The following is a 26465-nucleotide window of genomic DNA, read 5'->3' on the forward strand; positions in this document are numbered from 1 at the left end:
TACAACTTACCACTGTTCCAGATTGAACTATAGTGATGGCAAGCTGGGGGAGCTTGCTCTGGAAAATGTAAGAAAGTTTAAAAACAAAAATCTGCTTATAGAGGAGAGTAAAGCAATTTCATTATGTAATGCTTTTTATAACCCAGAATAATTATTTTTCTGATGATCTCTAAATAACCTATCTTGTGTTTTAATGTCAATTTGCCAAAGCATATATATTAATTACATCAACTTATGTAAACATATTATGTTTGTGAGCATAATTACATTAATTATGTTTGAAATATAGTGGTCCTATTCAAAATTTGTATTTTATATATACAGCCACCATACTCAGCTGTATTTTGCATTTTTTGATATATAAAATCTTGAAAGTTTTTATGTATATAAATCTTACACTGTCAAAATTATCTCACACACATAGAACAGTTAATAGTTTTTGCCTTTTGGTTTCCCAAAAGGAATTCCGATGTAATTCAGCATATTTCTTATATACTTGTGTCTTGGAATTGTTGGTAAGTATTCTGATGTACATGAAAATAAGTCCTACAGTCATAGAACTTGTGGATTAATAAAAGCATCTATTTAATGACTCCAAACATTGGTATCTTCATCATCCTTCTTTTTGAATTCTGAAATAGTTGGACCATTAGTTCAATTTGATATGTAGAACTTCTTATATTCCAAAGACCACTCATGAAAAATGGTAGGCAGTCTTCAAAATATAAGAAATTTCTTATATTGGGTCAAGCTAATGGTCCAGCCATTCCAGAAATATCTTACAGTAGAAATTTTGTGATGGGCTATAACCATAATATTTCTACTTTCTCAGACAGCAAGTTTATTTTGCCTCATTTAGATAATAAACAAGGTTCAATCTTTTCATTATTTCCATATATACTCAAAGGAGTTATATCTTTGTTTTAATATGATTTCCAAAACTTCTCATCTGGAAATGAGACACCATGAACTTTATTATTAAAGATTTAAAGTCGTTTAGACAAGTGGGTATGTTTATTCCCATTGGAATTAGTGATTGGGACAGAAGGAGTCAGATTAAATTTTTGTATACATATACATCATCTCTTACTCTTTTTATGACATTTAGTTTAGATGTTAGACAAACCTTCATTTACACTGATATTTCTTTCAGGTCCTATTTTTTTGTGTGTGTAACATTTAACATAAAGATTCAAAGTAAAGGAAACAGGTTAAAATTGCTCCCAGTTCATGTTCTTCTATGGTCCTGTATATTATTAAATACTTTCTTTACCTGATTGAGTATTCAGTAATATGGTATTTACATTTATTTTAGGATAGAGACCACTGGTTCAAGGATAAATTACATTTATATAACGAAGCAAATTGACGTAATAGAAAGATCCTTTTATACCTAATTCAGCCCCTAACTCTGTAGGACCTCAGGCCAGTTTTCATATCTCAGTTCTTTCATCTGAAAGATAAACGATTGGATTAGGCTATTTCAATGTTTCTAATTGTATTAATTATATATTGAATGTTTTAATATTTTAAGTAAATTTTCTTTATATTAAAGTTGATACATAAAATGAAAATGTGATTTATACTGCATGATGGAACTGAATTTTCCTCGGATGGACTTAATTTGTCTTCTACTTAGGTAAAGCTCTTTTACCCATTTTATGTAGCATGCATAAAATAAAAATACAAAATAGAATGACATATAGGCAATACCTTTTTTTTGTTTGTTTGTTTTGCGGTGCTAGGGATTGAACCCAGAGCCTTGTGCTTACAAGGCACGCACTCTACTGACTGAGCTATATCCCCAGTCCAGAAACACCTTTTTTAAAATAATAGAAATCAACATTTTATTTGATTATGTCTTCTCATCTTTTCCTTACTAAGACTTTTTAATGCTATTTTTAGTGCATACACAATAGTTGTGATCATTTTGACATAATCATACATACATGGAATTTAATTTGTTCCATTTCAGTTCCTGGTGCCTCTTCTTTCTCTCCCCTCCTCCCTTCTCCTATTTCCCTTCCTTTTCTCTGGTGGTATTCCTTCTGTTTATTTATCCATGTATTCTTAATTGGTACTTTGTAGATAGATATACATAAAAGATTACTTTTGTGTATATCTGTTTGCACTGTGATATATATAAATAGCATAATTTTGTCTAATCGTTTCACTTTTCCTCCCCTTTTCTGTCCCCACCCCACCTCCTCAATCTCCTTCTCTGTTCCTCTTATTTTGCCTCTATTTTTGTCACACCCCCCTCTACTTTTTTTTAATTCTTTCTAATTTTTCTCTGGCTTCCACATATGAAAACAGTCAACCCTTGACTTTCTGAGCCTGGCTTATTTCACTTAGCATAATGTTCTCCATTTCCATCCATTTACCAGCAATGCCATATTTCATTCTTTATGACTGAGTAAAACCCCATGGGATATATATATATACCACATTTTCTTAATCCAGTTATCCACTGATGGGCATCTGGGATTGTTCTGTAACCTGGCTGTTGTGACTTGTACTGCTATAAACATTGATGTGCCTGTTTCACTACGCTCATTTTAGTTCTTGTGTATAAATATTGAGGAGTAGTATAGCTGGGTCAAATGGTGGTCCCATTCCTAATTTTTTGAGAAATCTCCATACTGCTTTAGGAAAGAATCACCAAATAGCATTCCTAATATTATCAAACATTTTTACTTTGGCCAGCAGTTAGTGACTTTTAAGTATTCATTAGATAAATTATTTAGTTAAGAAATATTCAGATGATACTTTGTAGAAGATATGTTTAGAGACATATTGGCTATGTCATAGTTCATTACCATCCAGCCTATTTGCTTAGAGCTTTTTGAGTGTCAGACACTTTAGGCAATTTGAGTTCTCATTTTCCTTTGCTTTTCAGGAGAAGAAAGATTACAAGTGAATTGTAACTAGGTAGATTGGAATGGGTAGAAGGTAGAAGACTTAGGTAGTTTCCTGGATGATTTGTATAGATTTTTCTCTTACCTGATGCTGGTTAGGATATGGCAGAGGTACCAGATACTCTCTAGTTGGAGATATATGCTACTATACACAGTGTAACAAATTATTAGTCAGATACTGTTGTATTTTAATAACGCTTTTTGAGCTGTGCCAGTACATGATGCTTCTTAGTTTGTGCTCAAAAATAAAGATTAAATTCTGTTCCTAGGATAATTATTTTTTAGTAAGTAATATATGTATAACTAGTATAGCTAGCTCAACATGAATTAATGGATAACCCGATATTTTGAGAATTCATTGGGAGAAAGAAGGAAGGAAGGAGACAAGAAGAGACAAGTATTAGGAAAGATACTTTAAAATAGCATTTGAATTGAATATGGAAGAAGTAAAATTTGCACACATAAGGAAAGGAGGGATAGGGAAGGCCTCTTGAAAGAGGTGTGATATAAAAATGGCAGTTACGTAACTTGTTGAAGAATGAAAGGAAGAAAAAAATGCTAGAACATAACAGTGACTGAAGAACTATAAGTTGGAATGGGTTAATGTTTTTTAGGAAGTGGTGAAGCTAGTCTGATGAAAGTGGAGGATACCTGCTTTAGTAGAAGGTCATACCAGATTATGAAGGACTTTGAAATGAGGACAATAGCATAAACCTGGGTGTAGAGGAAATCAAGGACGGTGGATTTTAAGTGTAGGAAAGACATGAAGAGAGCAGTTCTTTAAATTTTACTATGTACTCTTTTCCCTGCACTGAATCATAGGCTCTTTTTTTTTTTTTTAATGTGTTTTATTTTTTTATTTTTACTGGCTGCATTTTGGTTCATTGTACACAAACGTGTACACATTTTCATTTCTATGGTTGTACACTATATAGATTGATACATGTACACAGGGTAATGATGTCTGTCTCATTCTACCTTCTTTCATACCCCGTCCCCTCCCGCCTCTGATTTCCTTCTGCGCAATCCAGAGTTCCTCCATTCTTCTCTTACTCCCCACCCCCACCCCCATTATGTATCATCATCCACTTTTCAGGGAAAACATTTGGCCTTTGGTTTTGGGGGATTGGCTTATTTCACTTAGCATGATATTCTCCAGTTCCATTCATTTACTTGCAAATTCCATAATTTTATTCTTCTTTGTGACTGAATAATATTCCATTGTGTATATATACCACAGTTTCTTTATCCATTCATCTGTTGAAGAGCATCTAGGTTGGTTCCACAATCTAGCTATTGTGAATTGAGCCGCTATATACATTGGTGTGGCTGTGTCACTGTAGTATGCTGATTTTAAGTCCATTGGGTATAAACCAAGGAGTGGGTCAAAAGGTAGGTCCATTCCAAGTTTTCTGAGGAATCTCCATACTGCTTTCCATGTGGCTGCACCAATTTTCAACTCTACCAAGCAATGTACAAGTGTGTCTTTTTCCCCACATTCATTATTGCTTGTGTTCTTGAGAATAGCTATTCTAATTGGAGTAAGATGAAATTTTGGAGTGGTTTTAATTTGCATTTCTCTAATTACTAGAGATGTTGAACCCTTTTTCATATATTTGTTAATTGACTATGAATCATAGACTCTTTGAGAGAAAGACTGTACTTGGTCCTTCATATGTAAAGGAAATACACAGTTGCCCTGTGAAGGTTGACAGGCCTCCTGAGGACAACCAGTGTCTTCCTAGTTTTCAAAACTCTGTTTATATCACCTAGAACATTTACCACTTTCAATATCATCTGTCTTTATTCATCTCTTTCACTAGACTGATACTCTTTGAAGGTAGGGAATTTGTCTCATACCTTTAATATCCAGTTATCCAGATAAGGTGCATGGTATACAATGTTGCTTAATACACGAGTCTAGTGAATGAATGATAATGATGTAGATGACTCTAGGAGTAATGTGCACAAAGGGAACTTTAGGCAAGGAAAGTAGGTAGCAAACCATTGTGGTAATAAAGCTAGTGATGTAAAAATTTATTTAAAAATTAGGCAATTTTTTAGAATACAAAATGGTAGGAGAGAGCATTAGATTGAAGTCATGACTGAGTGATGTAGGAATAAAGGAAAGATGATTTGATAATCTAGATTAGTGCTATATATTCAGACAACAATATTTAAGCAACATTTTGAGCAGTTATGTAAATTTTAGGAGTTATAAGTTAGTCTTCTTATACAATATACCTTTACTTATATTTACTGATAAAATAATTTACTGTTCCTGTGGTCTGGATCTTCTGTCCTTGGTTCTCTAGGCTTCATTACCCTAAAGATGTCAAAACACTTTAATATTATGTCATTCTGTCATTTCATCCATGTGAGTTCAGAGATTGTAATTTTCAGTGACTTTCACATACCCACACAGTTCTCTTCCTTGTGTGATGCTACGTAATTTTGGATGGGATAATCAAAGTATGAAACATTTCTCTTTGTTTTAGTACTTGTTCATTGAGCTGACTATGTGTCTGTGTTTCTTCAGTGAGAGAAGGTCCTGTTTCTTTGTGAACAAGGTTAATTAAGCCTTACGGCAGCGTTTAATACACATAGATCTAACGAAGAATTTGCCTGTGACTGGAGGACTTTGTGGTGACCAGTGGTGTTGACCCTAACTAAAAAAGAGGGGAGAACCTCAAGTGAGCCTTTCTGTACAGCTTCCAGGAGTTTCCTTTGGAGATAGGGTGATGGCTTTTAACAGATGGTTATATTTATGTGATAATTTGTTTTGTGTAGTTAATATTTTTCTTACTAAAAGCTGACACATGATAAAATTATGTTTTCAGGCCAGAAATGCATCTTAATTCTCATATGTGTTATTCATCCAAGTATAGCACAAGGCATTTGGCCAGAGATCTTTGTTTTCTATTTTATATACAAACATTGTCTAGTGTGGTGCTTGATACCTCTCAGGACCACACTCTGAATGCAGGAGTGATATGTTTCCAAAGCATACTGATCATTTGATATGATTATTTGCTGTACTGTAATTAACTTACAACTCTTGGAAAACTCAGTTATGAAAAGATGAGTGAAACTTTTTTTCTTATCTTTTTGTAGGAGTTTACCACAAACTTTTATTACCTGGATGTTTAACATAGAAAGAGTTCCCATAAACATTTCATTTTTTAAGTCTAACTGATTATGCTGAGGTTTCACTATATCATAAAGTATAATTTTTAAGATACCATATGACTCAATTTGGCCTTTTATTTGTCTTTTTTTTGGGGTGCTGGGGATCGAACCCAGGGCCTTGTGCTTATAAGGCAAGCACTCCACTGACTGAGCTATCTCCCCAGCCCCTATTTGTCTTTTAACTTAGCATTAGGTTATAGTTTATTTTTCACTTAATGGTGGAAAAAGGAAGAGCACCAAGGGAATGAATTTACAACTTATAAATAGCCATTATATTATATCTTTAAAAGCAGTAATTTTAGAAAACTGTTATTCCATCCAAAATCTAAAAGTTAGACAATAACCAGTTTTATGCCACTTTGGTACTGAGTTTGTTATGGTTGTGCTAAGGGGTGTTTAGCGTTCTCTTTTAACCACATTTGTGTCATACTGAAAATTTTTATTCTCCCTTCCTACCACTCCCTTAAAAAAAAAAAAAAAAATCCAGTGCTTCCTTTTTTTTTTTTTTAAGGAAAATTAGAAATAAGTTATTTAGTGTTCTTTTTTACAAAAAGCCCTCCCCCATCTCAAAGTGTACCTTTGAGAGGTAGTTTGACTATTATACTCCCTTGAAGTATGAAGACATAAAACAATTTTTTTTATAGTTCATTGTTAAGAGTGTGTTAACACAATGCTTATATTGAAACTTGAAAATTTTTTAGCAATGTATGTCCTCTTTGGGAGATGTGAAGTGTAAAATATGTTCATTTTACTGAAGTTCTAATATCTGTGCATGTGTGAGGTTAGGAGAGATCAGTTTTGAAAACTGGCAACATTTTTTTGTTGTTGTTAAATATGTACTGTAAATTGTGCTTCTGGAAAGATAGGGCGGAATGTAGAAAAGCAAAGTAGAAGAATTAAAAATCGTTCCAATAAAATAGTTTAATTTATGCCTCTGCAGTTAAGCAGTGCTCCTGGTTAACAGAAATACCCTTCAGCTACACAAGATTTTGGAGGGTTGGAGGGCACTCATTTGCACATAAATAGCCATTAACTGATAAATTCCCAGAGGTCTCCTGTTGCATGTTAGTGGTTCTGACCTACTTAGCTAGCTTAAATTTGTTTTATAGAATTATTATAATTCTATCCTTGGTACTTAAACTTTGTGATTAATGCATGCCTCACAATACAATTAAAGTATAATTACACAGTTTTGCAGTTTCCTATCATGATGTTATTATTACAAAGATCTGGATTTTGCAAATATTAGAAGAGTTAAGGTTTCAATATTTTTCACTTTTGCTTTTATTATGTGATTATATTAAATGGGACCCTTTTATGTCTGAAGAATAGATGGAGTAAAGGTGAGTCATTAACTGTAGCATTTGTTAGCTTGGAAATGGTTGGATCTGTTAACATGGTCATTGGTGTGTTTACATTGACACATCTCAAACATCCTTACATTTTTCAAATGTTCTGGACTATGGAGATTCTTGGCACCATTTCCTTGCAGAAGCAGGATGAATGTTAGGAGGCAGTAGAGAAGCACTCAAGTGGGACTCAAGATGTCTGAGTTCTGATACTGACACTTGTGTATAGCTATCCAGAACAATTCTGTGTGCTCATCTTTAGGATGAGTAGTTTGGATTATACAAAAGGGTTAGCAAACCAAAGTATTGCTGGCCAAATCAGGCCCAAGACCTGCTTTAATACAGCTGTGGAGATTAAAAATGTTTTTTATATTTTTAAAAGTTGGTAAAACAAGAAGTGGCATTACTTGTGCTCTCAAGGCCTACAAAAAAAATTTGCCAACTCCCTGACTAGAAATTCCATAAGGCTCTGCCTTATTGATATTTGGCATTAAGTTACAGTTCATTATTTTTAAATGCTGGTGTTTTACAGCCTGTCACATCAGTTTTGGGTTTCATCTCTCCATGTTCATTATTTAGAGTGGTTTGTGATGTGACATCCAGTACGTGTTTTGTTAGTGTCCATTTTACATCCAGTTAAATTTGGGAATTGACTGCTTTCTAAAAGTTCATAACTTGAAATTTATGTTCCTATTAAAGGAAATTCCCAGTAAAATGAGATACTAAATATCAATACTGTTGAAAGGTGAGATGGAATGGAATACTTGACTTATTTTTAAATACTTAATACTGTCAGCTTTTAAGAACACTTTCAAAACTGTGCCCTGTTCTATGGAAGAACTACAAATAAATGTAAAATAATATTCTATAATGAACCACAGAGATCTTTTCTACAAATTTTCTGAAAATCAGTTTTGGCCAGTGTATGAGACTGTATTACAGGAAGATTTTGCATCCCCCCCGCCCACTGTTAAAACTGGGCTACATTTGAGTGGTAATCGGATGTTAATATGTGTTAAAGATAATAAGCCAAGTAGTTTCAAATCATTTTTATTTGATATGGTGGGGGGGTGGATTCAGGCCCTTCCCAAAAAAACAAACAAAAAAGAACAATGGTTAGAAGTAGCAGCTGCCTTGTAAAGTTGGCATGCAATCATTACATTTCTCCAAAGAGAAAATGGTTACCCTGTAATAATCAGTCTAATGAATTCAGAAATTCATTGATTGTCCCAGCTCTGGGTAGATTAGGTAGAGACTTGCTTCAAGGAGTGGAATTTATGAAATGTTTGCTGCATCCAGCAAGCAGAGCTGCTATAATACAGCTGCCTCCTCAGTGGTTTGCTTTGATCCTGTGGAATGAAAGGACAGGAGGATCAGCTCAGGTCTAAATGAGATTACAGCTGGTTCTGCCGCTTATCTGGTCTATTGCCAACTAGTGTGGCTTTGCACGTCCTAAGGGGTTTACAACAGAAACTGTTTATTGAGTATCATCGGTTTACTCAACACAAGCAGGCTAATCCTTCCCAGCCTCAGCATGTTGTAGAATTGTGCAGGAGCCAAACCCAAAGCTGGTGTAGCCAGACCCTCTAGAGCCCTTTGTCTCGCTCTATATTGATTTTTACCTGAGTTAAAGACAGTAAAGAAATAAAACCAATAACCAGTCCTTTTGTGAGCAAGAGGTTAATCTTACCTAAAATCTTACAAAAAGCATCTGTTAACCCTAGAAGGGACAGCCTGCTTTTTTTGCTTTTCTAGTCAAGTGGGATTTTCTAGTTTCGAATTTTCAAGAACAAGATAAGAAAAACAGCTTAAAAGATCTTGCTAGGCATTTCAAGTTAAATGCTTAAGTCTCTTCTAGTACTGCTATAACAAATGGCTTTGTATGTGGAATATGGGATGACTTATTTCTAAATAGTAAGTTTTTTGCTTTATATGCATTTGCATAAAGCATTTATTTGATGTGGCAAAGTAAATGAAAACAAGGCTGAAAACCTTAATTAAGGAAGAGAACTCAATGTCAATCAATGTTAACGACTAACAGTCATTTTACCTAATGATTCCTCAAATGATAGTATTTTTTAAATAAATAAAAGCCAGTGATAAAGGACCATTACAAAGATATACTTCATAAAAAATTCTAAGTGTGTTTTACACTTATTTTTGCTGTCTTTTTCGATACATTTTTTAACCCTCAGATGTAAGATTTTAATTATTATAGTCTGGTCTTGAACAAAGATGGCTTGTAGTGGGAAATGGTTTGGAACCAGACAGACCTGGGTTGCAGTTTCATCTCCAATTTCTTACTGGTCAAATTATTTAACCTGAGTCGTGGTTTTTTCTTTTTTTTTTTTTTCATCACCAAACTGGAAATAATATTATTTACTTTTCAGTATCTAATCAAACTAAATTAGAAAATAGTAGAAAGTAACACTGATTTAATCAGGTTAGTCAAGGCTACTGTAGTCTCTCAGGAGCCCAAAGGCATTGAAGATTATATGCCTGCTCTGTAACTATAGACCCCAGTTCACCCATTGTCACCTTTAAAAGTGTATGTTCTCAGGCAGGTGGATAGAGAAGTTGCCAGGTAAGTACCCTTCCCTAATATACAGTAGTAGGAACTGGAAATGCTATGAGTGTGAAATATCTGCTATGGGTTGAGCATTGCTAATCCAAAAATCTGAAATATTCCAAAATTCCACACTATTTTGAGTATAATTTTCCAAGTGCAAAATTCCTCACCTAACCTCATGTGACAGATTGCAGTCAAAATATAGACACTCTAAAAATATCACATAAAATTACTTTCAGGCTATTTGTATAAGGTATATATGAAGTGAATGAATTTCATGTTTAGACTTGGGTCTGATCCCCAAGATCTTTCATTATATATATGCAAATACCCCAAATCCAAATTTCAGAATACTTGGTCCCAAGCATTTTGGTTAAGGGATACTCAACCTATAGTTTAAAACTCCTGGAAAGGCCTGAATAATAAACTGTTACTTAGGATGGATGGGTGAGCTCTCTTTATGTTCCTTCCATCTTGAATGGTTACTCAGTTTCTTTACACACAGCAGTAGATATTGAATATTGTCAGCTGTATTAAAGTGCTAAGTAAAAGACAAAGGTAAATTTTTAAAGAAGAGTACAGGGGTCTCTGGCTTTACTGTCTCCTAATTGACAAGGAACATGTATCCTCAGCTATATGTAAGTTCAAAAATGTTTCTATGGAAACATTTGGAGGTTTTCTAAATGTACCGTGTGATGGAATCAGCCAAGACTGATGTTTATCTTAAACACGTAGCTTGTCCAATATTTAAACCTAATGGACAAGATGTGTACCAGTTGAAAATGTAATATTTATCCAGTCATTTCTATTCTATCAAGCTAGACTCTAAAGCAATAGGTTGCACTCACAGAGTAATAAATTTTTAGTGCATTTGGAGATAAAGGCTATTGGTGGTGATTGCTTAAACTCTTTTTGCTCAATCATCTGAATGGTGCAAATCAAAGCATTTTGTCAGACTGTGAGAAGTTTCACCTAGATATTGCTTCCCACACACACAGGTCACCATATAAATTACATTCACAGTTTTACAGCAGAGCTGGTGCTGGAAGTTAAATTGATGCCCAGTGGTAGAACTCGTAAAACATTTTCCTGTTAACACAACCAGGCAGAGTTGACATTGTTGATGGTGGGTTCGATCTAATAAACCATTGGTTCTAACAGTGATTTTTACTGTGTTTCAGAGGTGATGATGATACAAGTTTAGCAATCCAACAGTTCTTCCTGAATGGCAAAAAATTAGTTCTACTGTCTATATTACCAAATGTTGGGAGAGTAGGAGTAGGGGGTGACCAGAGCCTAATGTAACCTCATGTTCTAAAAGATGATGAATTATAAGAACAGTTTAACTCAATGTATATCTACTTCATAAAGAAAAATGGTAATTTTTCTCTAAAGAACGTCTAATGTATCATTTGTTGGAAATTTGGAAATACCTCATTGTTATCTCGTTACTCACATATGTAGGTTGTGCCCTTCATTCAGCAAAATCTTACACAGATACTTTTTCTTTGGTACTGAGGATTGAACACAGGGGTACACTACCACTGATCTATATCTCCAGCCCTTTTTATTTATTTATTTTTTTGAGACAGGATCTCACGAAGTTACCCAGGCTGGCCTCCAAAGTACAAGCTTCCTGCCTCCAGAGTAGCTGGAATTACAGGCATGTGCCACCACTCCTGGCCACAGATACTTTTAATTAAGCTGATTATTATTTCTAAAATAAAAGCTTTATATTTGATTTTTTTTTTTTTTTTTTTTTTTTTTTTTTTTTTGTATCTGTGTTTGCTAAGTTACTTTCCTGTAAGGAATTTAAGCCTTAGCAAAAGTTTTTAGTTGTGTACCACGACAACAATCTACAAATTAGTTTTTTTTCCCCAAGATTACCTTTCAGGGGTCATTTTCCTACAAGCATTTGTAAACAATGGGTGCTATTTTAAAATTTGTATTGGAATATTTCTGCTTTGGTCATAAAGCTTTATGAAAGTTCATCATTTTTTGTTTGCTAGTCAATTAATTTTTGCCATTTCTAGTTAAGATTCATATGATGCCTAGCAAAGCCTTACAACTTTATCAGTGTGAGCAAAAATTTTTCCAATTCTTCCTATATTTTGACATAGTATTTTCTCCTATACCACTACTGTGCATTCATACTCAATTGGTGTAGTTTGATTCCATTTTATGAGATATTTCACATCTTTTATTCACCACTTTAACATTTCTTTTCCCAGCGTATGCATGAATTTTTTTTAACATAAGGAGATGGGCTTTTTGATGTGCAGATAAATGTTATCACTGGTGCTATGCAGATGAAACCTGTCATTTACAAATAGCACGTATCAGACCCCAATATGCAGAACTAGATAAATCGGTTCATTTGCTAAAGCTTTGCAAAAAAGAAATTAGTAATATAATAAAAGCCTTTAGGGCTCTTAGCCCTAATAACAGCTTTATAATAAACCCCACAGATCATTGATTCAATGGATACTCTTTTAGGAAAACTTTTTCCCCCTCTGCCTTTCTCCCTTTTAAAGAACTGCAATAAAAGCAATAAGCAGTGTCTCCATAGGAAAAATATGTGTTTAAGTATCTGGAATAATCATAATTTAAAACCAAGAAGTTTATTTACTATTAAACACAGATTTATAAGTTTATACTTATTTCCTTTTGATGATTTTGATGATTGGTATATATCAATTAGTCACAGCTTTTTCTCTACAGATTTCACATGAAGTATTCCTTCTTAATTATATGTGTTTGTTACATAGAGGATGTAGTTGGGTTATTGGAACAGTGGAGGTTCAGAGTGGTGAGGCAAAAATGAGAGAGAAGAAAATTCAGGGTGAGAAATCAAAAGGGAACATTTGCCTTGTACTTAGAAGAAGGTGTTTATAAAATGCTGTGAAAGAATAGAAGAAAAGGAATGAGATCTGTATACACTTATGTATACATAAAACTTAACTCTTAATTCCAAGTGGTTTATAGACTTACAAAACTTTTTTATGTACACAGAGTTCAGCATTATATCACAGTGGTGACTAAACTATTATTTCTACTGGAGTTTGTGTGTACTTTTGATTAAAAAAAAAACTTTCTAAAACATTCCTAGGTTTTGTTTTGTTTTGTTTTTTACTTTTTTGCTTCACTGAATTTTGGAATTAAAAAAAAAAAATGTCACTATTGGAGCTGAGAATGGGGTTTTTAAATTCTGTGACACAATTGGCTATGGTCAGTCACGTCTGGTTATATAATTTACTACATTTCTTGAGAGTGATAGAAATATAGAGGATATAGAATGCTTAAGAGGTTTTCAAAAATTATTTATCAAAGAACACTACTTTTCCCAATGCATTAGCTATTGTAATTATACATAGGTACAATCTGTTGACATAGAATTGGATTTGATTTAAATGGAGTGGGGGAAAAGACTGGACATTTTCAATATTTATTGATACACATAGTCCATTAAGGTAAATTATAGAGCAAATTTCACTGTGACAGGAACATTTGGGATGAAGTTAAGAATTAGTCAACATTACCATTAGACCTTCCTTTTTAGGAATTTATTACCACCAATTAGAAAAAAAAAATGCTTACAAATAGAATTTAGCCCTAACTTACTTGATATGGAATATATGCCCTCAAAAATGTTTTGTTCTTCATCTATGACTAAATGACTCCTGATTTCTTTTGAAACAAAGATTTCCCCCATCAGATGAATACAAGTCATAATGAGATGTGGTGGAAGGACTGTATCTGTTGTTAGAGGGCAGCACGGCTGCGGACTGCTGTTTTTAGAAGACTGCTGGGAGGGGAGAGCTAAGCTCATTTTTGGAGTGTTTTAATTAGCTGTGAAAGATGGGCTCCATATATTCGTAAACATAATATCTTACATCTAAAGAATATTAAAATGAACTTTTTAAAAAGATCTGCCAAGAATGAAATGTGAAAGCAACAAGAACTGAGTAAAATTATTGAGAGTAAATATGTTTATATATATCAATATGCATATATACATATATATATTATTTCAACATAAATTTGAGATATTTATTCTTTGCTGAGTGGGCGGGAAAATAGCTTTTCTTCAAATGATCCTTGTCTTGCAATTCATCTGTCTGAAATCCAGGCTTCTGGCTTCTAAGACTTCAACCAGCTATTTTGCCTGTCTGCCTTTGCTTCATTGTGGATACTACCTCCTTGGTTATATTTCTAGTAAAATTCTTTGTTTCCTCCCACTCTGGTACCAAGTGTGAATTCTTTGAAGTTAGGTTTGCATCTATTTTGACTTTGAATTCCTAATTTCTACATAGTGCTTAGTATGTAATGGGTGCCATTTCTTTAAAGCATAATAAACCATGTCAAAACAATTCTTATTATACTCACAGTCATATGTGGATCACAGATTCGGAAAGTCGGGAACATCTCATCTATTCTACCATGTCTGAAGCCTCAACTCTGATGATTCAGTGTATGGGATAACTCACAAGAGTGGGACTAGAAGGAACAAGAAGAAAGCATTTAATATCACCAGTAATTACCAACTCCACTGCCACTAAGTTAGATTGGTGGTGTCTATTCCCAAATGAGGACATATTCCATACTTTATTCTCCTATAGTGAGAATCAGTAGATTTTAATTTTCTTTTTTAACCATCAGTTCCTAGGGATTTCTTTTACCCCCTCCTTTTTCTTGAGAATTCCATACATAATAATTTGTATAAGATCCAGCACATATGTGCTTGCTCATTTTTACCCTGCTCACTTACAGTTGAAGAGGAAGACAACCACATTTGAAATCCTAAAACACCATTATGACAACTTTAGGTATTTTATCAAAAATGTGTGCATTTCATTGTCAGTCTTTACAGAAATCATCTCACCTCTGACCACCTCTAACCTCAAGGGCACAGATCCTAGATCTTAACTCATAATATTTCTATATGACATTCTGGTAGCAGGACTCTAACTAGTTTCATAATGCAGCCAGTCTCACTTTTATTCATTATCTGTACCCACATACTTTCTATTCGGTTTGAAACCTGACTTCCTGGAAGTTAGAACCACACTGAATATAAACAGAGCAAAGCTTACCATGGCGTTACCCCTTTAGAAATGAGCTGTCATCGTCAAATCATGATTGTTCTCCTGTTCTTTTAGAAATCCCTAAGTCATCACCTCTGTCTGCTATTAGTTTCTTATGGAATTCCAAAGAACTGTAACCAACCCTTAATTGTGGCTTTTACCCTCAACCATTTCCTTGAAGGCATCTTGAGGCCTTATGATACTTAAACCTTAACATCTAGCATGATACTTTTTCTTTGATTCTTGTGTTACATTTAGAGTTATTACTTGTTGACATAGGTTAAACTGCCCTCCCAGAGACAGAAAAATTGTCAGAAATAGACTACAACAAAATAAACATACTCAATTTAGTAATAGTGCAATACAGCACCCATTTGCCAGGTGTTTGCAATATGTTGTGCTAATAATACTGATGCTTATGGGTCAGGCTTGCTTTTGTTGGTCTTCCCATACTAGCTTTTATGCAATGAGAGCACAAAATAACACTCAAGCATGACAGGAAGAGAATACTGTGATGGGTAGCTTTATATATGTGTTTATGTACAAAGTTACACACATGCATTTTCACCAGGTGGGACTTTTTTTTTTTCTTTTTATTGTAAACAAATGGGATACATGTTATTTCTCTGTTTGTACATGGCGTAAAGGCATACCATTTGTGTAATCATAAATTTACATAGGGTAATGTTGTTTGATTCATTCTGTTTTTTTTCCCCTTCCCCCCACCCCTCCCACCCCTCTTTTCCCTCTATACAGTCCTTCCTTCATTCTTGCCACCCTCCCTAACCCTAACTCTAATCCTAACACTAACCCCTCCCTCTCCCCATTATGTGTCGTCATCATCCACTTATTAGCAATATCATTTGTCCTTTGGTTTTTTGAGATTGGCTTATCTCACGTAGCATGATATTCTCCAGTTTCATCCATTTGCCTGCAAATGCCATACTTTTTATCATTCTTTATGGCTGAATAATATTCCATTGTATATATATATATACCACAGTTTCTTTATCCATTCATCAATTGAAGGACATCTAGGTTGGTTCCACAATCTGGCTATTGTAAATTGAGCAGCTATGAACATTGATGTGGCTGTATCTCTGTAGTATGCTGATTTTAAGTCCTTTGGGTATAGGCCAAGGAGTGGGATAGCTGGGTCAAATGGTGGTTCCATTCCAAGTTTTCTAAGGAATCTCCACACTGCTTTCCAGAGTGGCCACTAATTTGCAACCCCACCAGCAATGTATGAGTGTACCTTTTTCCCAGGTGGGACTTTTTAATGAAAGTATTTCCATGATCTGGAATCTAGCTACATATTTGACTTTACCTGCTGTTCCTTCTGAAACCAGTTGTGCTTCAGCTGCATTGCCTTCTTGTTGTCGTTCCCTTATCCTATAGATTGTGCCAGCCTCAGCACCTTGACACTTGTCTTTCTTCTCCCTGCCATGGGCTTCCTCAATATAGGCGTGGAATTCCTTCCCTAATTTAGTTAGATCTTTGCTCTCGATGACACTTCTTCAAAGGTATTTCCAGATCATCCTGGTTGAAATATTAGCTCCTGTCACTCATCTGTCTCTCTTCGGAGTATAAAATCCAGGACAGAGACCCCCTCAGTTTTATTTACTTTTTACCCCTGTTGCCTAAAACATACAATATGTGCTGAATTAGAGAATTAGGTGAATGAATTTTATATTCCTCTGTACTTTTGCTTCTCTCTTTTTCATCTAACTAGTCCTTTCTATGACCTTTCTTCTCAGAATTGGTATTTGTACCCTTCTAGGTAGAGTAGAAGAGTATTTTGCAACTCTCCTCCAGTACAGAATTACATATGATCTTATATGATCCATGGGCTAAAAATTTCATGGCCATTTCCTTATCTGTTGCAATAATTAAATTGAACGTGTTTAATAAATGGAATAATTTTTGTTAATTTGAGAATATATACTGTATTCTAAGTGTTGGGCCTATATTAACAAATTTAATTCTGCATGTCCTAATATTGTTTCTAGTTTATAGATGAGGAAAGCCAGGAAGGTAGCTACTCAGTGTGGTCTGTGGGCTAGCAGTATCTGCTGATAAAAATGCTCACTCACAAACTCCTCCCCAGACCTACTGAGAATTTAAAAGCAAGTAGTATGCTTAGGTCTTGTTTTCTTCAGCTTTCCATTACTATAACAGACACTTGAGATAATCAGTGTATAAAGATAAAGGGTTATTTTGACTCAGTTTTGGAGATTTCAATCCATGATCAATTGGTCCTAATGCTTTGAGGCAAAGCAGCACATTACAGAAGAATCATATGGTGGAACAAAACTGTCCATTTTGACAAGTAAAAAAGAAAAGAAGAAGAAGGCACTGGAGTTCTCCTATGCTTTTTAAGGACATGATTTCAATAACCTAAAGACCTCTCACTAAGCCCTGTCAAAGATTCCACCACATCCCAGTAGCACCTCCCTGGGAGCCAAGCATTTACCACATAGACCTTTGGGAGGGGCACATTCTGCATCCAAACTTAAATAGGTCCTAAAGGTGCAAAAATATCTAGTGAATGTAGGACATTAGTGTGTTTAGGAAGCTCTATAGATGATTTGAATGATTGTCAAAATTGATTACTACAGAGGTAGAACCTCATTAGACAAGTATATCTATAAAATGTAGTTAAATATAACAAAAACTCAAGTGATTTGGGACTCATAATCATCTATAAATAAATATATACAATAAAGTATATATAAAAATATACAACATGTAACAAAATAGATCTACAACTATAATAAGTCATCTTAAGAGGTTCTTTTTTCCTTAATGGTGCATTGTATTTGGCTATACGTATCATTGCTGACACTGTGCTTTTAATCTATAGTAGTCCCTCTTTGATCAATGAAAGGACTAGGGTGACTTCAAGAAACTCTCACTTTTTATTGGCATATTTTCATATCAGTGGTAGCCATGGCATTTAAGACGAGGACAGAACCCATTTTAAGTACTTCACCAGTGTTACTGTTTAAAACCATAAGGCTGCCTTACTATAGTGCTAGAGTTTGGATCTGAAATATCCTGCAAAGACTCATGTTTTAAAGCCTTGGCATTAAGACATGGGGCCCAGTGGAAGGAAGTCAGGTTACTGGGACATACCTTTGAATGGGATATTAGGATCCTGTCCCCTTCTCCATCTCTTTGCTTCCTGGTTGCTATGAGGTAGCCAGGCCTCCTCCTCTGCCATATGTTCCTGCCATGATGTACCATGCCGCCACAGGCTCAGAGGAACAGGGCCGAGCAACCACGGACTGAAACCTTTGAAACCATGATCCAAGCCAAGTACAGTGGTGCACCCCTGTAATCCCCGTGGCTTGGGAGGCTGAGGCAGAAGGATTGAGAGTTCAAAGTCAGCCTCAGCAATCCAGCAAGACCCTAAGCAACTTAGTGAGACCCTGTCTCTAAATAAAATATAAAAAAGGGCTAGGAATGTGGCTCAGTGGTTTAGTGCTCCTGGGTTTAATCCCCAGCACCAAAAAAGAAACCATGATCCAAAGTAATCTTTCTTCCTTTATGTTTATTATATCAGATACTTTGTCACAATAATGTAAAGCTAACACAAAAAGATATATTTGATTTGTTAGATTCATCACTGGATTTCTGATTTGTTCTTTTTTCCTACTCTTATAAATTAACTCAATTGTGGGTCATAGGAAAATTTTAAGTAATCACATGTAATTGACCTTAGAGATCCCTATAGTTTACACTCCCCAGAATTATTATAATATCAATGTATAATTTGGCTGTCATACTATTTCATAGTTACCTTTAATTAGAACTTACATATAAATGAAGACAGCAATATGAATGTGAACCATGTATTATTTATTTAGTTTGTAAATGGGATTTGAGACAACCATAACATAGTGATTATGGGTTGGGGCATTGAAGGTATTCTGACTGCTGGGGTTCAAATCCTGGCTCTGCTGCTTCACAGAATGACCCAGGAAAATTATTTATCCTCTCTGCACTTAGATTCCTTATCCATGTAATGAAGTTAATAATAGTACCTACAAAAAAAATTGGTTAACAAAGGTTAAACACTTAGAATAAGGCTGTTAGATGATTCTCAGTAAGCAATCTTTAATTCTTTGGCTGACAATACAGTTACCTCATTTTTAAAAAGCATCTTACTTAATACTTGTAACAGATGAAAAAAGGGCTCTCCAACTAATAGTAAAATAGGGTTTATAGTCATGGCATGTCTGTCCCCAAAGCCCTTGTCTTTCTGGGGAAGCTCTACTGCCTCAAAGAACACAGCTATTAAGATTTAGAAGCAGTAGCAATGTGACCAAAGTGCATATTATCTTTCCTTATGGTCTACAAAGTATTTTCACTAGAGTGCACTGATTTCATAATTTAACAGCTACATGGAGGATAGTAGGGCATTGTTCCCATCTAACAGATGAAAAACAGTTTCAGAAGTTTTCCAGGATCCCAAGCTCTTTTCCTCAATACTACACAAGGGTTAATTCTAATAATTCTGACATCTTCAGAAGCTCTTTTTTTCTTAATGGTGTATTATATGTGGCTGCAAGCATCATTGCCAACATTACTTTTTATCCATAGTGGTCCCTCCATGACCAAAACAGCACACGCCTTTCCTTCATCTCACATATTAATTCATTTGTTCACCATCCACTCACCCCTGCGCCACACATGTACCGACAGGTATACTGAGGTACTTGTCAGGGCTGCAAAGTATGCCAAATTGCTGCTTGCCAGCCTGGTTTCCTGTTTATCACTTGTTCCTGATCACTTGGGTATGTGCAAGACTGGAAGCCAGGACTGAAGCTACTACTCTCTCACAGAGAGACTTTGTAAAAGGCTCTTGATACCTGGAGGCTTTTTAAAAAAATTCTTGGTCCTTTTCTGATTTTTTTTTTTTTTTTTTTTTTTTTTTGAGATAGGATTGGATTAGATGATTTTTAGAGTAACTTCCAGCTTTAAAACTTTTTTTTTTTTTTCTGATAATGCCATTGTTTTGGTTATGTTATATTCTTCCTGGGTATTAAGAAAGACCATAGCTCTATTTCATACATGTGGGCAAGTACAGCAAAAAGATTTAAAGCATCTAAGGTTTTTCAGAGAGTTTAGCTGAGCTAAAAGTAATTTTAGAGTTTCCTGATTCCCATTCAGTTTTCCACTTAGTTAGCTCAGTACGATACTTACAATATTCACCCACTGTGGTTAGGAACAGCTTCTTAACATAGAACTTCCAATTATATTTTTCACTAATATAGATTTTTAAAGTTGCCATGTTTGAAATAGAGCTAAAAGAGGCATTCAATTATTGCTTTTAATTCCTTTTTTCTGTAGGCTCTTATCAGTCACATTTATTGTATTATGCTTTTTCTTTGTAGTACATGATCTATCAACAGTTTTTCTTTTAAGTTTCAAGGCATAATATATGAGAAATAAGTAACTGAGTACCAGGAAGGTAATATATAGAATCACATCTTTATCAGTTACAGGTGAAACAAGCATATTTCAAGATTAGAAGTAAACCCTATAAGCAATAGTCCAGGAAAGATTCCAGAAAACCTACTAAACTATTAGTCAGCAATTTGGAGGCCAGACTGACAGGCAGCACCAGCCAGGTATGGGTTCTATTGCCTCTAGTGTGTATGTGGGAGGCAGGGGGTGAGGAGGGTAAGTGAATATGTGAAATCAAGGCAAGAAACAGCAGACCAGTAAAAACAGGAAAACATTTCAGAAAGTGGGGCTTAAGAGCAGTCAGATAAAGGAATCAGGAAAGTGCTTGAACATAATGAGGAAAGGAAAGGAGTCAGGACAACAGAGCTGAAATAGAAGTAATACAACACACGTGGATAAGGGGGTGTATAAATGTGGTGGTGTAAACAGACTTATGAACACTTGGGGGCATTATTTCATGTGGTTTTCACAATAAGTCTGTTAAGTGGACATAGAACAATTGTTGATTGTTCATATTGACTGAAGGAAACAGGAATTGGTGAGTCCTTTTTTTCCAATGTCACCTTGTTCTAAGTAGCTTTGTTAATCTGTTACCCAGTTCAGTTACTTCTTTTTATCTCAATTTTTTCACTTAAAATATTTGAATAGTTAATTGTTTCTACCTCACTGGAAGAGAATTAGTACTTATAAAATACTTAGCATAGTGCTGGCCTCATGGTAAATATGAATAAATGCTGAATGTTGCTGTTATGAGAGCTACAATTTGAATAACTTGAAATTCAGCATATTTATTTCCCACTATCCTGTATTTCATCCTTTATAATATAAAGTGGACTGGTTACTCGTGTGTATTTCTACACGTATACCTTTCCAAAATGATTTTAACCCATGTGAAATCTGTCTTAAACAAAAACTGCCAAATGTGGGGAGATTTTACATCTTTTAGTTTTGACCATAAATCACATTTTACCTTTTGTGCAATTAATCTACTTTCATATTTTTCTACTGATTATTGAAGAAGGTAAGATAATAACTCATAAAATAGCATCTAGAACTGTATGAGAGTCCTTATAATATTTCATGTGTGTTTTGTTTTCTTTCACATTGTTGCCACTAGTGATGAAGTACTTTTCATATTTTTTTTTTTTTGTAAATTTACCTTCAGTAGATATGCAGTGACCACTTCTAATATACTGTTTATTTTCCAGTAATCTTGGTGTAGTTAGTTTTCTTGCCCAGAAAATAAGATTAAAAAAAGAAAAAAAATTGCCTGCCACTTCTTGGTGTATTTTTAATGATTTGGCTGTTGGGTAGAAATGTGATTCTTCTCTCACACTCCATTATGGTTATATCCCTGGCATTTCCTGTTTGTCACTCTTTGATTTCTTCATGAATAGAGAGATCATTATAAGGTCTTAAACAAGTTTGTTCTGTGTTAATATAGCAGGTGATCATTCTTCCTCAGACTGATATAGACTAAACACTTAGACCATCTCAAACAAAAAATCTTCTCCATATTCCAAGGTTATGTAACTTATTTTCAAATCCAAAATACTAAATGGATACACATTTCCAAAAGAAGTTTGATTTGGGGTCAGAGTCTTAACACTGAATTAGAACTTGTCTTTGCTGTGTTACTTTACCATGAAGGATGTCACTGCTGCTTTAAATTTTTTACTTATGGTTTGTTGAGTTTTGTTGTTTTTACCTAATGTATTCAGTGCTCTGAATCAGATCCCTACAGTAATCACTCATATATGCCCTGGGATATCAACATTTTTAGTTCTGGGGACTTCAAAGGTGAATCAGAATTGTTGGCATTTTTCAAGATGTCTTGAATGCATTTGGGGGGTAAAGTGGGGGAGGGGTGTGTTGCCCCTGGCTTTTCAAAAGGCAAAGTCACATATGGCTCTTCAGCTTTTTTACTTAGACTTGCTGAAATTTCTTCAAACCAAGAAAGGAGAGAAGAAAATGCATCAGTGTTTAATTCTCTTAAAATCTGTGTATGTTTTAGTGTGTACAGAAAATATGACAAGAATCAGATTCAGGTTTGGATTATTAGGTCAGCTCTTCATAGCCATGTGACCTTTGATATTACTTAACTTTTTTACTGTCACTTCATCTATAAAGAGAATTAATGAGCTGTCTTATAGAGTTGTCCTGATTTTTTTATTTCACTGATATAATAAGGTATAAAAGTTGTTCATATTAATGGGGTATTATGTGATGTTTTGATATGTGTACATCGTGTAATGTTTATATCAGGTTAAACATATCTCCTCAAACATTTATCATTTATTTAATGTGAAAACATTCAGAATACTGTTTGAAATACACAGTACATTATTGTTATCTATACATCCCCTACTGTGCAGTAGCACACCAGAAATTGTTACTCCAACTGACTGTAACTATCCATTCCTATGCCCTCTTGCCTCAACCTCTGGTAACTACCAGTCTATTTTCAACTTCTTTGAGATTGACTGTTAGTATTCCACATATGAGAGATATCATGTGGTACTTGTCTTTCTGTGCCTGGCTTATTTCACTTCACATAATCTCTAGTTGTATCCATGTTGTCAAAAATGACAAGATTTCATTTTTAATGACTGAATAGTATTCCCTGGTGCATATGTACCACATTTTCTTTATCCATTCATCAGTTGGTGAACACTTGTTATTTTCATTTCTTGTCTATTACAATTGGTGCTTCAGTGAACATGAGAGTACAGAAGTCTTTTTAACATATCAATTTCATTTCACTTGTGTGTGTGTATATGTATATCTATATCTATATATCCATCCACCCCAGGATTTAGATTGCTGAATCCTATCTTTTTAATTTTTTGAGGAACCTTCATACTGTTTTCCATAATGACTGTACTAATTTACATGCCCACCATCAGTGTGCAAGGGTTTCCTTTTGTCCAAATCCTCACCAGCACTTGTTATCTTTAGTCTTTTTGATAATAGACCTTACTACTAGAGTAAGGTAGTGGCTCATTGTGATTTTGATTTGCATTTGTCTGATGATTAGTGATGTCAAGCATATTTTCATATACTATTTGAGAAAAGACTGTTAAGATCTGCCCCATGGAGCAGAAAAGAATAGAAGTTCATTGGATTAGACAAAGGGGAATGAAGGGAAGGGAGGGGGGATGACAATAAGAAATACAGTAGAGTGAATTGGACATAACTTTCCTGTGTTCATATATGAATACACAACCAGTGAAACTCCACATCATATACAAGAATGGGAAGTTATACTCCGTGTATGCATAATATGTCAAAATATACTTTACTGTCATGTATGTATAAAAAGAAAAGATGTTTTTAAAAAAAATTTTGTGCTTCCCACCATTTTTTAAATTTGGTACCAGGGACTGAACTCAGGGGCACTTGTACAAGGAGCCACACCCCCAACCCTATTTTGTATTTTATTTAGAGACAGGTTCTCAGTTGTTTAGCACCTTGCTTTTGATGAAGCTGGCTGTGAACTTGTGATCATTCCTGCCTCAGCCTCCTAAACTACTGGGATTACAGGCATGTGCCATCACATTCATCTCTGTGTTCCATTTTTTAATCACTTTTTTTTTAAAAGTTCCTTTTGTGTTCTGGATATTAGCCTTTGTTTACAAATATTTTCTTCTGTTCTGATGGTTTTCTTTGATTCCGATGATTGTTTCCTTTGCTGTGCTTTAGGCTTAATATAATCTCATTCGTCTATTTTTGTTTTTGTTTCCTGTGATTTGTGTGTCTGACCCAAAAGCTTATGGTCCATTCCAGTGTTCTGATGTGTTTCCCCTGTTCCTTCTAGTAGTTTTATAGCTTCAGGTCTTAAATGTAATTCTTTAATCCATTTTGAGTTGAATTTTGGTACTCATGAGAGCTAAGGGTCTGATTCTTAATTAAAAGAATTTCTAGCATGTAGAGATTGATCAAAAACATTACTGCTTCCTAAAGAATAGGCTTTAGTGAATAAAGTGGCTTATTTACAAATAGTGAACAATATCTGTCCTACCCAAGTTCAATATATTATTTATTATCCTTTGAAACCAATATACTTTGAAAAAGCTATGAAGGGTAGTAGAAACGGTGGTATTATTTTGGAATTCAGTGTGTAGAAATGAACTCATGAACTTTACTGTTGATTTAGGCAGTTGAGTTTGTTGACAAATAAATTTTAGTAGTTTATTACTCATTTTACCCAAGCTAAAGGACCTAAAATAGTCTCTAACCACTAGTTCAAGTTGAGTGTATCTCAGTCAAGTTGTTAAACTGAGAGGATATAGCAGATATTTGGTTATCTCTTGTGACAGTTACTTGCTATATGCTCTTTCCCCAGGAATTTATACACATTTTTTAGTACTTAAAGTAGGATTAAGTAGTACCCCATGACTAGATTTCCAGTGTACATGAGCACAAGGTCCTAATGTTATATAATTTATGCTTCAAATTTTTATCTCCTTGTGTGTAATCATGTGACATATTCTAAGATGTGATCTTGTAACCAATTTGGTCATCTTGTGGGATTAGGTGCATGTATTAGTTCTGTATCCTGAATAGTTCTTTGTAATGTTTACTATCCCTAAACTGTATAAAAACATCAAGAATACTGTATTAGGATTAATATTTCTCTTTTTAGGTACTGATCACTTTTCTTAGTAGAATACTATTTCTGTCAAAGGAACTCCTCTGCTTTATTTTCATTTGTTACTTTTCACTACTTTCTGTATAATTGAAGAAAACAAATGGGAGGATGGAATCCAATGCAGTTATGTCCACTCTCAATTAATCTGGCAGCGATACATATTAATTGCTGAGTGCATTGCATAAATGCCTCCTCTTCCAGATCACTAAGAAAATCTCTGAGTATTTCTCCTTCTTTGGTAACCTTGAGGTTTCCTGCAGGCATTTCTGATAAGATCTAATGATGTCTGGATTTTAATTTTAATTTAACAGAAAAGGTGATTAAATGATGAATCAGAATTTAAGGAATTTGGATGAAGAGTAACATTTGTTGTTTATTATGTCCTTTTGGTGTGAGGTACTAAGACTCTTTGCAGCAGTTTTATATAATAGCACACAGACTGTTTCTTTACTAAACAAGAAAAAAATTTTAATTCAGAATACCACTTATGAGCCAGATGTACTTACCTTCCTCCTAGTGTATCTGTATACTAACGCCTTCAGAAGAAAATGGCTTAAAAATTGTTTTCATGTCTAGATTTGAGTAAAATCACTTGTCATACGTGAGTTGCAAAATGCAGACCGTCATTCTGAAGCTGCCTGTTTCTCATTTGGATCTGACATATTAAAAAGCATATAATTAATGGTTGACATTAGTAATTAACATTAACTTTATGGTGTTTAATATGCCATCATTCATCCATCAAATAACCAGAAATGCATTATGTCTTGTCATAAAGGTTTTAATTATATAAAACAGTCCTTCAGTTTTCATATGAAATGAATGGAGAAAGCCAAAAAATGTACTTAATGAAGATTTCTGTAAGTATTTCTTGGGTGTTAGCTATATTTTTATTTCTTTTTAGGAGTATTCATCAACAATTGTGCCAGGAACTTCAAAGGGAGAATGTGGACCTAATTGTGCAGTCTTCATTATCGGCTAAAGAGCGCCACCTTGCTGCAATTGCTGGTGCACTATGGAAACATTTCTTTTCATTTTTAAAGAGTCAGAGAATGGCACAGATTGTGCCTCCCTCACAACTTGCAGATGCAGCTGCAGGTCAGCATTAATTGTTAATTTGCTAATTACTTTCTCTTTTTGCAGACTCTTTGTCAGTATTTCCCTCTATTTCCTTGGTAACAAACTTGCTTTATAATGGTGAAATAAATATTTTGACAGCCAGAAAGATGAAAT

The 26465-nt window shown here is 34.6% G+C and overlaps 1 protein-coding gene across 2 annotated transcripts in view; it reads left to right on the forward strand.

Annotated features, from left to right (window-relative positions):
- Positions 1-26465, forward strand: part of MMS22L (MMS22 like, DNA repair protein) — a 137681-nt gene that overhangs the window by 62745 nt on the left and 48471 nt on the right. For both annotated transcript variants that reach the window (XM_079147122.1, XM_079147123.1), the window contains one exon: positions 26137-26330. In XM_079147122.1, coding sequence (XP_079003248.1) covers positions 26137-26330 — 194 coding nt within the window. The remainder of the gene's footprint in view (positions 1-26136; positions 26331-26465) is intronic.

Source organism: Sciurus vulgaris, assembly GCF_902686455.1.
Source record: "Sciurus vulgaris genome assembly, chromosome: 7".
In the NCBI taxonomy this organism is placed as follows: domain Eukaryota; kingdom Metazoa; phylum Chordata; class Mammalia; order Rodentia; family Sciuridae; genus Sciurus; species Sciurus vulgaris.